This window comes from Xenopus laevis, chromosome 2S (assembly GCF_017654675.1).
Source record: "Xenopus laevis strain J_2021 chromosome 2S, Xenopus_laevis_v10.1, whole genome shotgun sequence".
Lineage (NCBI taxonomy): Eukaryota > Metazoa > Chordata > Amphibia > Anura > Pipidae > Xenopus > Xenopus laevis.
The window spans coordinates 104,054,118-104,068,385 of record NC_054374.1 but is presented as its reverse complement, the minus strand read 5'-3'; the positions used below and the strand labels follow the sequence as shown (position 1 = coordinate 104,068,385).

General features: G+C 35.5%; 1 protein-coding gene across 2 annotated transcripts in view; it reads left to right on the top strand.

Moving 5' to 3' along the window:
* The window catches only part of tmem131.S (transmembrane protein 131 S homeolog), a 92,850-nt gene that overhangs the window by 42,321 nt on the left and 36,261 nt on the right, over positions 1-14,268 (top strand). For both annotated transcript variants that reach the window (XM_041584227.1, XM_041584226.1), the window contains exons 6-17: positions 1,544-1,660; positions 3,559-3,681; positions 5,575-5,655; positions 6,624-6,774; positions 6,869-6,925; positions 7,860-7,921; positions 9,323-9,431; positions 9,692-9,800; positions 10,754-10,907; positions 11,007-11,177; positions 12,508-12,618; positions 12,936-13,070. In XM_041584227.1, coding sequence (XP_041440161.1) covers positions 1,544-1,660; positions 3,559-3,681; positions 5,575-5,655; positions 6,624-6,774; positions 6,869-6,925; positions 7,860-7,921; positions 9,323-9,431; positions 9,692-9,800; positions 10,754-10,907; positions 11,007-11,177; positions 12,508-12,618; positions 12,936-13,070 — 1,380 coding nt within the window. The remainder of the gene's footprint in view (positions 1-1,543; positions 1,661-3,558; positions 3,682-5,574; positions 5,656-6,623; positions 6,775-6,868; positions 6,926-7,859; positions 7,922-9,322; positions 9,432-9,691; positions 9,801-10,753; positions 10,908-11,006; positions 11,178-12,507; positions 12,619-12,935; positions 13,071-14,268) is intronic.

Genomic DNA, 14,268 nt, shown 5'->3' with positions numbered 1-14,268 from the left:
TCATCTGGCATTTATTGCTCTTATTATTTTTGGCACGCTAGTAAAACTCTAGATGTGAATTCATATTCATCTGTACCTTACATAAGTCGTTGACAGAAGCACACACTTAGAAACTTATTGCAGCTTCCTCCGTGTGGCACTAAAACTAATGATATGCTAGTCTATTATTCATAGTTTGGTCATATATATAGTGCTGACATATACTGCAGCTATATACAAAGGTTATCCAGCATATCTATCATTATTATAACTGCCTGCCCCAGCGGAGCTTACAGTCTAAGAAAACGACAATCACAGGCACACAGGTAAATGCTGGCAGAGTGAGCCTTTGCTAAAGTTTTATTCCCTGGGCGCAAAAACCCTACGTGCTATCCATTGCAATGGCAATGTTAAAGGGGTTGTTCACCTTTGATTTAACTTTTAGTATGATGCAAAGAGTGATATTCTGAGACAAATTTCATTATTTGTGGTTTTTGAGTTATCTTTTTCTTCAGCAGCTCTCTAGATTCAGCACTCTGGTTGCTAGGGTCTAGTAACCGTTTAATTATTTGAATAAGAGACATGAATATGAACAGTAGAGGATCTGGATAGAAATATGAGAACTAAAAAGTAGCAATAACAATAAATTTGTAGCCTTACAGAGCATTTGTTTTTAGTCGTGGACAACTCCCATTTGAAAGCTGAAAAGAGTCAGAAAAATAAGTCATTTAAAAACTACAAAAAAATAAATAATGAGGATCAACTGAAAAGTTGCTGTAATTTGTTCATTCTATAACATACTAAGGGGCAAATTCATCAAGGTTCGAATATCGAGGGTTAATTAACCCTCGATATTCGACTGGGAATGAAAATCCTTCGAATATCGAAGTCGAAGGATTTTGCGCAAATACTGCGATCGAAGGAATAATTGTTGATCGAACGATTAAATCATTCGAACCGAACGATTCTCCTTCGACCAAAAAAGTTAGGCAAGCCTATGGGGACCTTCCCCATAGGCTAACATTGGGTTTGGTAGCTTTTAGGTGGCGAACTAGGGGGTCGAAGTTTTTTCTTAAAGAGACAGTACATAGAATAGTCGAACGATTTTTAGTTCGAATCCTTCGATTCGTAGTCGATGGTCGAAGTAGCCAAAAAAACACTTTGAAGTTTTTTTTCTTCTATTCCTTCACTCGAACTTAATGAATTGGCCCCTTAAAGTTAACGTAAAGATGATTCACCCATTTAAAATAAGGAGTACATCAAGCTTGCTTCCATTTAAAACTGGAAGATGTTCAACAAATCAGCTCAAACTTGGTAGAAACTACAGGAGCCATGGTACACCCATTTACAGTGTGGAGAACGTACATTTTTATTTTATTGTTTAATTTAACTTTTTATTACATTTCTATAAAAGTCATCTCCTATTAAGCTTCCAGTCTGTCTTTTTAAGATTATTACTGTCAACATCTGAAAAAGTGAATTTAAAGGTGAACTGCAGTTTTAATATAACGTGGAAAATAAGATTTTTTTTTCATCATATTGGTTACTTCGCTTTATTTTCCAGAAAATTCTCCCGGGTGGGAATACGTCATTTGATGTGGTGTTTCTTGCAAGAGTAGTGGGAAACGTAGAAAATACTTTATTTATCAACACCTCAAATCATGGGGTATTTACTTATCAGGTAAGCGACTTTAATTACTAATATCATCATACTAATTATGTGTTGGTTAAGTATTCATTCTGAACGTATATCTTTCCTTTCCCAATTACAAAAAAATCCCTTATCTGGTAAACCTAGGTCCCAAGAATTCTGGGTAATAAATTCTACACCTGTATTTATAGCTCACCAACTTGCCATGGTGATTTCCATAGCCTAGGTTATTACCTGGTAATGTGTGCATAAGGCAGGTTAATTATGGATCCAGTTATTTATTTATTTGATGATAGATGAAGACGTAAAACGTAAAATGAAACACATTCATAAAATTAATTTGAAAAAAATATAAAATGGTTGAACCAACAGTCTGTTTGGTGTGAAATCCAGGAAAATGTAAAAATGAGGGGAAACTTAAAATCAGGGGATGTAAAATTAAGGTTTCACTGTATGGAGCGGTAGTCAAAAATGTCTGGTATAAACTGGTGCACACTGGGAACTTTTTAAAAGTTGAAAAAATCATCACTTTTATTAGATCCAGTTAATAAAGTCCCAAATAATATATATATTATATAAATCGAAAAGAAGTCTGCACACTCAGGTCTTATATATATGTTTTAATATATAATATATGTTTTTGATCTTTAAGACCTAAGTGTGAGGACTTCTTTTGGAATTGAATAACGGTGTTGTGGCTCTGCACCCAGGTGTATATTGTTTTTTCTACTTCAAAGAATTCTTAATTCTAAAAAAAACACAAATGTTTGCTTATTTATGAAAAAAATCTGAATGTAAAAAAAACTTTATGGAATACAATTGTGAAAAAAAACTCGAATGCCTCTAATTTACAAGTTTTTGATAATATAATTTGAATTTGTGAGTTTTAGTGCAAAAATTCAAGTTTTAAACATTGGTAAATTACCCCTTACTCTTGCTCAAACGAGAAAAAAAAATGACTAGAACAAAAACGAATTATTCTGCACTTAAAAGCAAAAGGCATACATTTTCTGCGTAAAGGTATAACTTTAATACCTTAATTTTCATTGCCTTTATGTCAAGAGACTGATTTTTAAGGCTTTTGAAGCAGAGGGGTAGAATTAACAGGGTTATGATAGGAAACATTTTATGAAGAGGTGGATGGTGGGAGCAGAATATACTATTTACATAAGGAGGGGTTCTTGCGTGGAACAGCCTTTGACTAAATATAGATTTAATTAATATAGAGTAACCACAGTCTCTGGCGTTCCCCTTTTGTTCCTACTCGTCAATCCTCATTTCTCCTTTAGTAGAAAATTGTGTCGAAATCTGTATGAGTCAGTGCTAAAAAAAGCTCAGGGGATAAGAATTCAGCACAGAGGGAAATCTAAGTTAAGTAATTTTTCAGTGTTGTAGTTCCACTATTTTATATTCTCCCACATTTTTCTTTAGCTGTCAATTTAATCCTTACCAATCACCACGTGTCAGATGGGTACTTACAAATGTTTAACTTTAACTGTAAGTCACACTCATTAAAGAAACCGAAGTGGGGCTGTTGGGTGTTGCTTCTTACTTACTTTTATTACATTTAAAATTTTTAAAAGATTACACTCATATTTGTGTAGTTAAAAACGGCATATCAAATCCCCTCTTTTCCTAGTTTGTCTGTGCTGTTTCTAATGAACCGGTGGTGCCGTTTGACTTCGACCTGCGTTGTCTCCACACCTCGTGTCACTTCCGGGACGCTTGGGGATGATGTAAACTGACTAAATATGTTGGGTAAAATATGATATGGGAATATTCTGTTCAACATTCAGGTCAATGAAATTGATACCAACGTGATGTTCTCTGTGTTTCTGTTTTATAAACATCAGTGATTTTGTAGAATGCTGCTCTGGCAGCAAAAATATTTGTCACATCTTTTTTATTTAAAAACTTTTTTCTTGCAGGTTTTTGGAATTGGGATTCCGAACCCTTATCGACTACGCCCTTTCATTGGGGCAAGAGTCCCTGTCAATAGCAGTTTTTCACCTTTAATTAATATTCACAATCCACACAGTAAACCTTTACAGGTATGTACATTAATGCGTATAATATGCAATTTTATTTAAAAACGTGTATGGTACATTCTGTGCTATCTATATACTCTTTTCACAGTATTTGTAATAGTACTTGTAAAAGACAAAGTTTTGGACTTAAAGTATGTCTAGCACTTAGTATCGTCAACATTGTTGAGGAACTGTCTTCCAAAACTAAACATCCTATTTGAAATCTGCATTGTGTAGCAAAGTACCTCTGTCATGGGTAACCTTTGTTGAACTGTAACATAGCTTGACGGAGAGTAGCTTCCTGAGGTATGTTGGGGTATGTTTTGATGGGCTTGGGCACTGTTTACTTTTTTTGTTCAGCCTATCATTGCCTTGTCCACAGGCACATCTTTACTTACAAAACTACTCTCCTACAAACTGTGTTAGAGAGTGACACAAGTTAATAAGTAATGAGGTGGTGGGAGGCAGGGGGGGGTATCTTCATTACAAAAAAAGACTAAAGCTAGGGTTTATATAGGCATAGTGAAACATTTCTGTTAAAACCTGCAACATGTCACTATTCCATTAAGGCAGCAAAACATGATGATGAATTTGAATTTGTGAAGGGGCACGCCCCCGAAACGTTACATCACTTGACGAAATAAACGTGCAGGGGAGATCCCCGCTACACTAGCCTGTGGTGTTTGGCTGATCTTTGTTGCACTATTCCATTAAGGCCATTGGGAAAAACAATGGCAATTCAACTAATGGCAAGATGCATTAAAAATGCATTAAAAAAGGGAGAAAGAATTATCCCAATATCTAGCAACGCTACAACAGGAACAATTGCAGCCGGACATTGCGCCTCCCAGAAGTCATCAGACTAACAGATTGCTAACCTCTTATTTAAACTAATCTTCGTTGGACCCACTCCCCATGCTATTCACCATAATTGTGCTGACTGTTTGAAAAGTTTTTTTTTTTAAATGTTTTGAAATATATGTCATAATCACTATAATGCCTGCTTCATAGAAATATGTGCAATTACTTCATGTGATTATACTTTGTTATCATATAATAAAAACAAGTTATAAAAAAAAAAGGGGGGAAAGAATTAAAATAGAATATTTGTATGTATTAAAATTACACAGTTCATTGATGGGGGATTTTCACCTTTATATTAACTTTTAGTATGATGCAGAGAGTAATATTCTGAGAACTGGTTTTCATTTTTTATTTGTGGTTTTTGAGTTATTTGGCTTTTTATTCAGCAGTTTGGTTGCTAGGTCCAAATTATCTTTTATCTTTTTTTTGGTTTTAAACTGTTTAATTTAATAATTTAATACATAACAGAATGTTTCTTATGGATGCTTATATAACATGGTTATGCATAACATGTTGGGTCCAAATTATATTAACAACCATGCATTAATTTGAATGAGAGACTGGGATATGATTTGAAGATGGCCTGAATAGAAAGATGAGTAATAAAAAGTAACAAGAACAATAAATGTGTACAGAGCATTTGTTTTTGGATGGGGTCAGTACCCCTATCTGAAAGCTGGAAAGAGTCAGAAGACGACAAATCATTCAAAAAAAAAGAAAATATGATGACCAAATGAAAAAGATGCTTAGAATTTGAAACACATGGGACATGGCAAAAATGTGTGCAGATTTGTACCAAAAATTCACTGTGGGTGAAACAGCAGATTTCACTGCAAATCCATAACAGGTGCAAAAATGTGCTTATCACTAAATCTAATATTGCACAGAAAAAACTGGACTGGTTTTGCCTGTCGTATTGAAATCATAAAGAATTTACATACATTTCAACTAATATGGACTAATACTAATATGGACAACAAATGCAATTTAATTAAATACATATAAAAATGTTTCAGTTCATGTAAGTCATATTAGAATATTGTTCTTTAACAGGTTGTAGAAATGTATTCCAGTGGGGGTGACTTGCACTTGGAGCTACCAACGGGTCAGCAGGGGGGTACCAGGAAGCTGTGGGTAAGTAGCAATAATATTTTTTGCAAATTTTAATAGAGCTATTATGTATTAAAATTAATGACTTTTGTGCTACTATTGTCCAGTATTATATACAGCTGTAGCACCAGTGCTGCTTTTTTTCTGTTTTGGATAAACTCAAAGGCAAATAGTGATTTCACATAAAAAAACAGTGTACTTTTTGGTTTTGCTGGAATTCATTTAATAATTTCTAATTAAACGTATCAACGAAATGTAGCAAATTGTAATAGATCAGAGTCTGCAACTTGATTATGAACTGACAGATTGAAACATCACAGATAGACAAAACATTAACCTTCAAAAATAAATAAATAATAAAAAAGCAACTTAAAAAAATCTTTATTGCTGTTGTACTAACTGAAAATAAAAGTGTTTAGAAGGTAAGCAACCCTTTTTAAAGTATTAAAAAATAAGCTGCTGTCAGCAAGATAATATAGGTTCATATTAGGTGACTTTCCTTCTTGGGTATTTCATGAAGAAACCTGACTTTTCAATGTCATTCCAGTTTGTATTCACTTTGCCATAGGAAAGCACTGAGCAGAGGTGGAATGCATCAAGTTGTGTTCCATCTGCATTTGGCAGTTCCATGCCACAGGGTAAGTACAAACTGGTTGAAATGAACAGGCTGCATTAACTCTTAGAATGATCCACCACAGAGGAACGCAGGATATTGAGAACGCCCATAAGAGGGCACACAAGTTTAAAAACGTGTGTTTAACCCTTTATTTGCAATTCAACATAAATGCTGTGGTTCTGACATTGTGTTAGCACTGTAGATTTTAATGGGGTTTCCCTTTGACCTAAGGCACATAGCATGCTTACTTATAACACAGCAAGATCAAAAGGACAGCACAATTTGGTTTAATTATATTGTGTGTAAAGGATGTATTAGAGATGAGAAAAAACGATTATCTTCCACTAAAGTGAAATTTCTATATATTTGTTTTTAGGAAATCCCACCCTATGAAACAAAAGGTGTAATGCGTGCAAGCTTTTCTTCAAGAGAAGCAGACAATCACACTGCATTTATTAGGATTAAAACAAATGCATCAGACAGCACAGAGTTTATTATACTGCCTTTGGAAGTAGAAGTCACCACAGGTTTGTTTGACAAAGCCTTCGCTCTCTCTTGTTTGGCTTTTATATTTAGCCAGCAAGGTTTAAAAAATTAAGTTTGTTTTATGTGTCATTTCAGCCCCTGGGATATATTCCTCAACAGAGATGTTAGATTTTGGTACTTTGCGAACACAAGGTATGAACAATTGTAAATAAATAAATGCGTTTCCTATTTTAATGAATTAAGTCAAATATTTTCTTTTTTCTATAATAATAAAATAGTACCTTGGTCTTGATCCCAAACTAAGATAATATTAATCCTTATTGAAGGCAAAACAATCCTACTGGGTTTAATTCATGTTTTATTAAGTTTTTGTAGACTTAAAGGAAAACTATACCCCCAAAATGAATACTAAAGCAAAAGTTTATATCAAATTGAGTGACATATTAAAGAATCTTACCAAACTGGTATATATATTTAACTAAATATTGCTCTTTTACATCTCTTGCCTTGAACCACCATTTTGTGATGGTCTGTGTGCTGCCTCAGAGATCACCTGACCAGAAATACTGCAGCTCTAACTGTAACAGGAAGAAGTGTGGAAGCAAAAGACAGAACTCTGTCTGTTAATTGGCTTATGTGACCTAACATGTATGGTTTGTTTGATTTGTTTGTGTGCACCGTGAATCCTACGATCCCAGGTGGTGTCCCTTATTTTTTAAAATGGCCGTTTTCTGATTATGATTACCCAATGGTACATACCACTAAAAAAAGTATATTATTATGAAAATGGTTTATTTACATGAAGCAGGGTTTTACATATGAGCTGTTTTATGCAATATCAGTGGATTTTCAGTGAACTATCTTAAACCAACTGAACTAAAAAAAAGTGTTTAAAGTTGAACAACCCCTCTAAGTGCTGTAATTGAGTCCAATACACCTTGGGTAAATCACAATACTGTACATCGGTAGCTATCTACTATTAGATATAAAGTTAAATTCTCAAATGAAGTGAAGGGCTGAATACATACTAATTTTTTTTTTTCTAATTCTAAAGACACAAAGCATACATTTGTTATCATACTTGTATGGACAACTATATTTAGCATGTTCTTAATCTTATTCACAGATGCGCCAAAAGTTTTAAATCTCCACCTTTTAAATTCAGGAATGAAGGATGTTCCTATAACTGTAAGTAATATTTTTGTTTTTATATCAAAATAAATAGAGCACTACTGGACAAGTAAGGTGTAATGTCCAATCTCTGGCCAGCTAGGGAAAAATAAATTAATCTTGAATAAAAGTATACATTTGTGCCACTTAGATTCTTTGAGAGTTTTGAAGGTTTGCATTGCTTGGGGACTTAAGCTCACTGTGACTGGCAGCAATACAATTCCTGAGTTATGTTACAGCAGTACAAGATGTTCATGAAATTATGAAGAAAATTTAAAGCAAGTTGTTTACCCAAGGACTACTTTAAAGGAATAAATGGAAATAGTAGTATCTGGCTATTACGGTATGTTAGACATCCAGTCTTGGATAATTAACTATATTAGAAACATTCTTTTATTTTGCACAGCCTATCTATTTACCCAGTTTTTATTTTTACACTGAATTGTTCTGTTAACATCTCCAGAATGTAAAGGAACAAAACCTCTGAACTATTTCCATTATTCCTGAAAACTCTGCCAAAGCTTAGTAGATTTCAGGGGGCACAGACGTGCCTTTGCAGATACGTAGCAGAATTTTGCATTACATTTTGGTGTAAGTTTTCTGCATCCTGTGCTCATTAAAAAGCAGAAGGGTGGCCCCCTCAGTTTATTTTAGATTTGAAATTCTGGAGAAAAGCCATCAAAAAAGCCATCAAAAAAAAAAACTCTGCCAAAGCTTAGTAGATTTCAGGGGGCACAGACGTGCATTTGCAGATATGTAGCAGAATTTTGCATTACATTTTGGTGTAAGTTTTCTGCATCATGTGCTCATTAAAAAGCAGAAGGGTGGCCCCCTCAGTTTATTTTAGATTTGAAATTCTGGAGAAAAGCCATCAAAAAAACCTTTTGGTGTTTGTTTTTTTGTAATTGGCAGATTCCTAATACCACATATTAGTTATTATTTTCTAACAAGATTTTATTAAGGGTTTTGCAGTTAATTTGATTAACAGACCGCGCCGATTCTGGGGCTGCGGCAGCCCACATCCCGCCCCCCTCCTCTCCCGCTCTTCGCTTAAAAATTAGCATTGGAGCGGGTCTAAGGGGGCAGTAATGCTAGTGCAGTAAGCACAATGGTGCTCTCTGCACTAGCGGAGGCGAATTTCTGGGGTTAAAACCCGGAAGTTCGGCTCTTAAAGTTAGAAGAAGTAGAATTTGGAGGGGCTCTCTGGGTAATTATATTATACATCCTGTTCATCAAGGAGTTTGCATTTGATCCTTTTGATTCCTTTTTGTAAATGTTTTTAAGTTTGATGTTTTCCTTTTGGTCAGACTCTTTCCCTTCTAACTTCCCTTTTCACTGTGGTTTTCCTATTAATCTGTCTCCGCTGTAGCTTTGCCTATACACCTTTCTTTTGTAATAACCACTATTTATTTTGTACAGAGTGTCCGGTCAACACCTCAGAATGATGCAGTAACAGTGCACTTCAAGCCAATAACGCTAAAAGCTTCGGAGAGCAAATACACCAAAGTAGCAAGTATCAGTTTTGATGGTGAGTAGTAACTTTGTTATTGTTATCAGTTATTTTTTGTACTTTAATGTAGCCATTCCGCTTATTTTAATCTCAACAATGCCAGGAGGCATTTCTGTGTTATTATTTGAAGCACAGCTAAGTTCTGCATCGTGCATGCTTTACAAGTTTACTTTTTAAATGTGAGGGAATATTACATACTAGAGTATTCTTGCTTATACTGTCACTGTAAAATATGTTTGTATTCAAATGAATTATTCTTTTTTTCCTGATTGCTACAGCATCAAAATCAAAGAAGCCATCACAGTTTTCTGGAAAAATTACTGTCAAAGCTAAAGAGAAAAGTTATTCCAAATTGGAAATTCCGTATCAGGCAGAAGTTCTGGATGGGTTAGTACCAGCATCAGTGTACTAAGTGACCCTAGAACCTACCTGCACATCATCCCCTTTAAAAGAAAAATACTTGATTTTCTCTCCAATCATGATTCTCCCACTAACTTGTAGGAAACTCTCTAGAATATTCATATTCCATAAAACATTGGAAAGTGATCTGTTACTCACACATAGACTAGAACTGTTTCTAGAACCATTGACCCCTTTTTCAAGGCCTGTTATCATACATAGGGGGTATGACCTATTGATTTGAAGCTATTTTTCTTTTTTTACACACATATACCTGATTACACAGAAACAAAACCATTATAGTCTGTATTTATAGTTTTTATGCACCCTTTCTGCATAAGCCCAACTAAATGTGCTCATGTCAGAAAGGGGCTATATTTTTAAAGAAAATATAGTTACCCAGCACCAAACAGCAGGTAGAATTTTGGTATCTGAAAGCAAGAATCTGTTTTTTTTTGTGTGTTATTAGACCAAACGTCAGGTTTCTCTGCATTATTCCCTTGGGAGTGGATAGCAGCCTAACTGCTGTATGTCACACAGTGTGTGAGAAAAAGCTGATCTGTGTTGCGCCTGTCATATGTTTGTAGTGAGAGGGTGAATGATATCTGCATGCCACTATGCACATGGGAACCATGAAAATACACACACAAGTGTCTTTGGACAAAATCTGCCCTGTGTGTGCAGCTCCAGGCATAACTCATTCATTCCTGCTCCTTTACACATGGGGTGGATCTGATTTTTCTGCAAGTAGAGGAAACACACTTTGTGATATAAGTCCTATTGCTCTGTAGGCATTCTGGTCATTAGCTTTGAGATGCTTTAGTTCTACAGCAGTTTGGATGAAAAAGTGCCACCCCAGTATACATAATTATGCTTTGTGTAACCTGTACTTAAAATCATCTTTGTTGAGTGGATCTTTTCTATTTGATTTTTACAAAAAGGTATTTGGGATTTGACCATGCTGCCACACTATTCCACATAAGGGATAGTCCATCTGATCCAGTGGATAGAGCAATATTCCTAACAAACACCTTTAATTTTGCCATCCTCATACATGATGTCTTGTTGCCTGAAGATGCAAAACCAATGTTTAAAGTAAGTGTTGGTTTCTTTTAAAGCTTTGCAGTAATGTTATATGTACTTTGTGTGCTCCATTCATAGCTAATTTTCTGTTTCATTTTATTCTAAACATAGATTCAGAATTTCAGCTCCCATGTATTAATTCCAGCTGGTGAATCTCGCTATATATTTTCACTTCTCTTCACACCGTCAACATCTTCAGTTCATATAGACAGCAATATACTACTTATTACCAATGCATCAAAGTTCCATCTTCCACTGCGTGCATACACTGGATTTCTAAATGTAAGTATTTTGTGCTTCCTTGCCATGCTTTTTTTCTTTTTTTTTTTTTTTTTTGGTTTATTTCAATATGTCTCCAGGTTAACAATAATGTTGCATTTTATGGGAACTTTTTTGTAAATTGCCAGACTTACTGGCCATTTCTCCATATGATGGCAACATATTTACCCTTATCCTGCTTGTGCATATTTGTAAAACAAGAATATTGAACAGTTGGCACTCCTTTTACCACAGAGCTACAATTCCCATATATCTAATTAACTTGGCTCTAGAGCCCAGTAAACTTTATAATCGCATGCTGGAGTCCTCTAGTGACCAAACAGAGGTACAATCATATAGCTTTAAATAATTATTCCAAAGCATGCTTATAAGTTAAAAAAGTATAAGTTTATTACATATTTTAAAAATCAAACAATCCCCTCATGGTGCCTAATGCGTTTCATGCTTACCTAGCACTTAGTCATAGGCAAGCTCTCCATAACTCCCATAACCACTAATATTGGTGCCATATGCCTATGCAAGCAGACAACTGCAATACTGTTAATAGAGAACATTGCTACAAGTGAAAGCACACCAATACATTTGGCACTACTGGGCAATAAAAGGCAACAAATGTAGCAATTTAAAGGGGATTTTGTCATCAGAGGGCATCATTTTACTTTAGCCAGAAAACAGTATAAAATATTGTGTAAAGTAGTTCAGTTTTGGAAGCAAATGTTTTGCTTTACTGCTTTAAAGGTTATTCACCCTTTTTGTGCTTGTGTGGGGGAATCTACAGTATATCCTGGTAGGCACCTGACCATAGAAGCCTGTCTTGCTTTATGTCAAAATCATAGCCTAATATCAGAGCTATTGCCCCATGAAATTAACCAGGGTAGACTGCACTGCTCTAGACACCCACACCCTGCCCCTTCCTGGATTTTCAAAGTAAGTATATGGAGGCAGGCTGATGGTTTTTCTATATAGGCACACAAGAGCCACCCACCCCAAAACCACCACTATAGCTTGGTCCCTCATGTGCATAGAAAATACATCCCTGCAAGTAAGATTAAGCTTGCAAGTGTCACTAAGCCAGCATATTGACCATATTTGGCAATTATTCAATTAATCTAAGCAACATCCTCTTTTTTTTTCTTCAAAATAATTTACTCAGTGACATTCACTTTATTTAAGAGCAATTTTGGTCAGTGTCTGGTCAACAAGATATCTACAGGATACATTCCAAATATGCACATAAATATTTTTTTTGCCCTGTCATGTTTAAACTCAAGAAATATACTGTATTCTTTTGGCATTTGTACCTTGACATTGATGTCATCTGCTTCTTTTTCAGTACTTTGTTTTACCTCCTAAACTGAAGGAACGTTTTCTAGATTTTGGCATCCTTAGTGCTTTAGAATCTAGCAGTCTTCTAATTGCCATCATGAATAGCAACCCTATAGAGGTAAGCAGCCATACCTATCCTTCTATTTTTAACATTCTCCTATCTCCTGCATAATTCCTTTCAGTGTAAATAAGAAAATAAATATCTTTTCACCTTTACCTTTTTACCTGTACTTTATATTCCTTTTAAATTGTTAACAAGCAGGGCCCTTTCTTCAGCGCTATTTGTATGTAATCTGTATGGTTGATATATGCATCTTTCTATTGCTCGGAGCTGTGGAATATGTTTTTACTTTATAAATCTAAATGTCATAATCAAGGACCTTTATTAGTGAAGATGACCACTCCTGAATAATTGTTCTTTGCTTATTTTTTCAGTTAGCCATCAAAAACTGGCATGTAATTGGAGAAAGTCTTTCCATAGATCTGCTCACTACAGAGAAAGGCAACAGAACTTCTATCATTGCAAGCCTTCCAGAGTTTGAGAATGCCACTGTGTCAGACCGCACTTCAGTACGTGCTGTAAAATTTATTCTTGTTTTCCTTAATAGTCTTCAAAGTATAACTATTATATGCAGTGTTACTGCAGTTCAGATTAAGTTTCTGTTTTTTAAAAGGATACTGTCATGGGAAAACTGTTTTTTTTTTTTTTTCAAAATTCCTCAGTTAAAGGAGAAGGAAAGCTACGGAGGCATTTTATTTCCAATAGATTAGCTGCAAAAGTGCAAGCTAGAATGATATATTTATTCTGTAGAATGTTTTACCATACCTGAGTAAAAAGCTCTAGAAGCTCTCGGTTTGTGCAGGATAGGAGCTGCAGTATTAATGTGGTGTGACATCACTTCCTTTCTGAGTCTCTCCCTGCACTGGGCTCAGATTACAGTAGAGAAGGGAGGGGGGGGGCAAGAGGAGCAAACTGAGCATGCTCTTGCCCAGGGCAATGAGGTTTAAGCTGAAGGCAGGAAGTCTGATACAGAAGTCCATGCGTACACAATAGAAGGAAAGAAATGCAGTGTTTCTTTTGACAGGGGACTCAGAGCAGCACTACTTTGGGGTTTACTGGTATATTTAGATGGACCTTTTTGATAAGGCTTACTTAGTTTTAACCTTTCCTTCTCGTTTAATATGCTGCTCCAGCAGACTTCTACACTCATATCCGTTTTTTCAAAAGAGCAGATTTTTTTTTTATATTTGATTTTGTAAATCCGACATGGGGCTAGACATATTGTCAATTTCCCAGGCGCTACCAGTCATTTGACTTGTGCTCTGATAAACTTCAGTCACTCTTTACTGCTGCCTACAAGTTGGAGTGATATCACCCCCTCCCTTCCCTTGCAGCCCATCAGCAGAACAATGGGAAGGAAACCAGATAACAGCTCCCTGGTAGATCTAAGAACAGCACTCAATAGTAAAAATGTCCCACTGCGACACCTTCAGTTACATTGAATAGGAGAAACAACAGCCTGTCTGAAAGTGCTGGCTCTTTCTGAAAGCACATGACCAGGCAAAATGACCTGAGATGGCTGCCTACACACCGATATTAAAACTACAAAAAATACACTTGCTGAGTTAGGAATGAAATTTTACATGGTGGAGTGAATTAATTGCAGTGTAAACAGTGTAATTAAGAAGTCAAAACTGCACCATAAAAATTACAATGGAACCCCTTTAATTTAGGGATGCACCAAATCCACTATTTCGGATTCAGCGG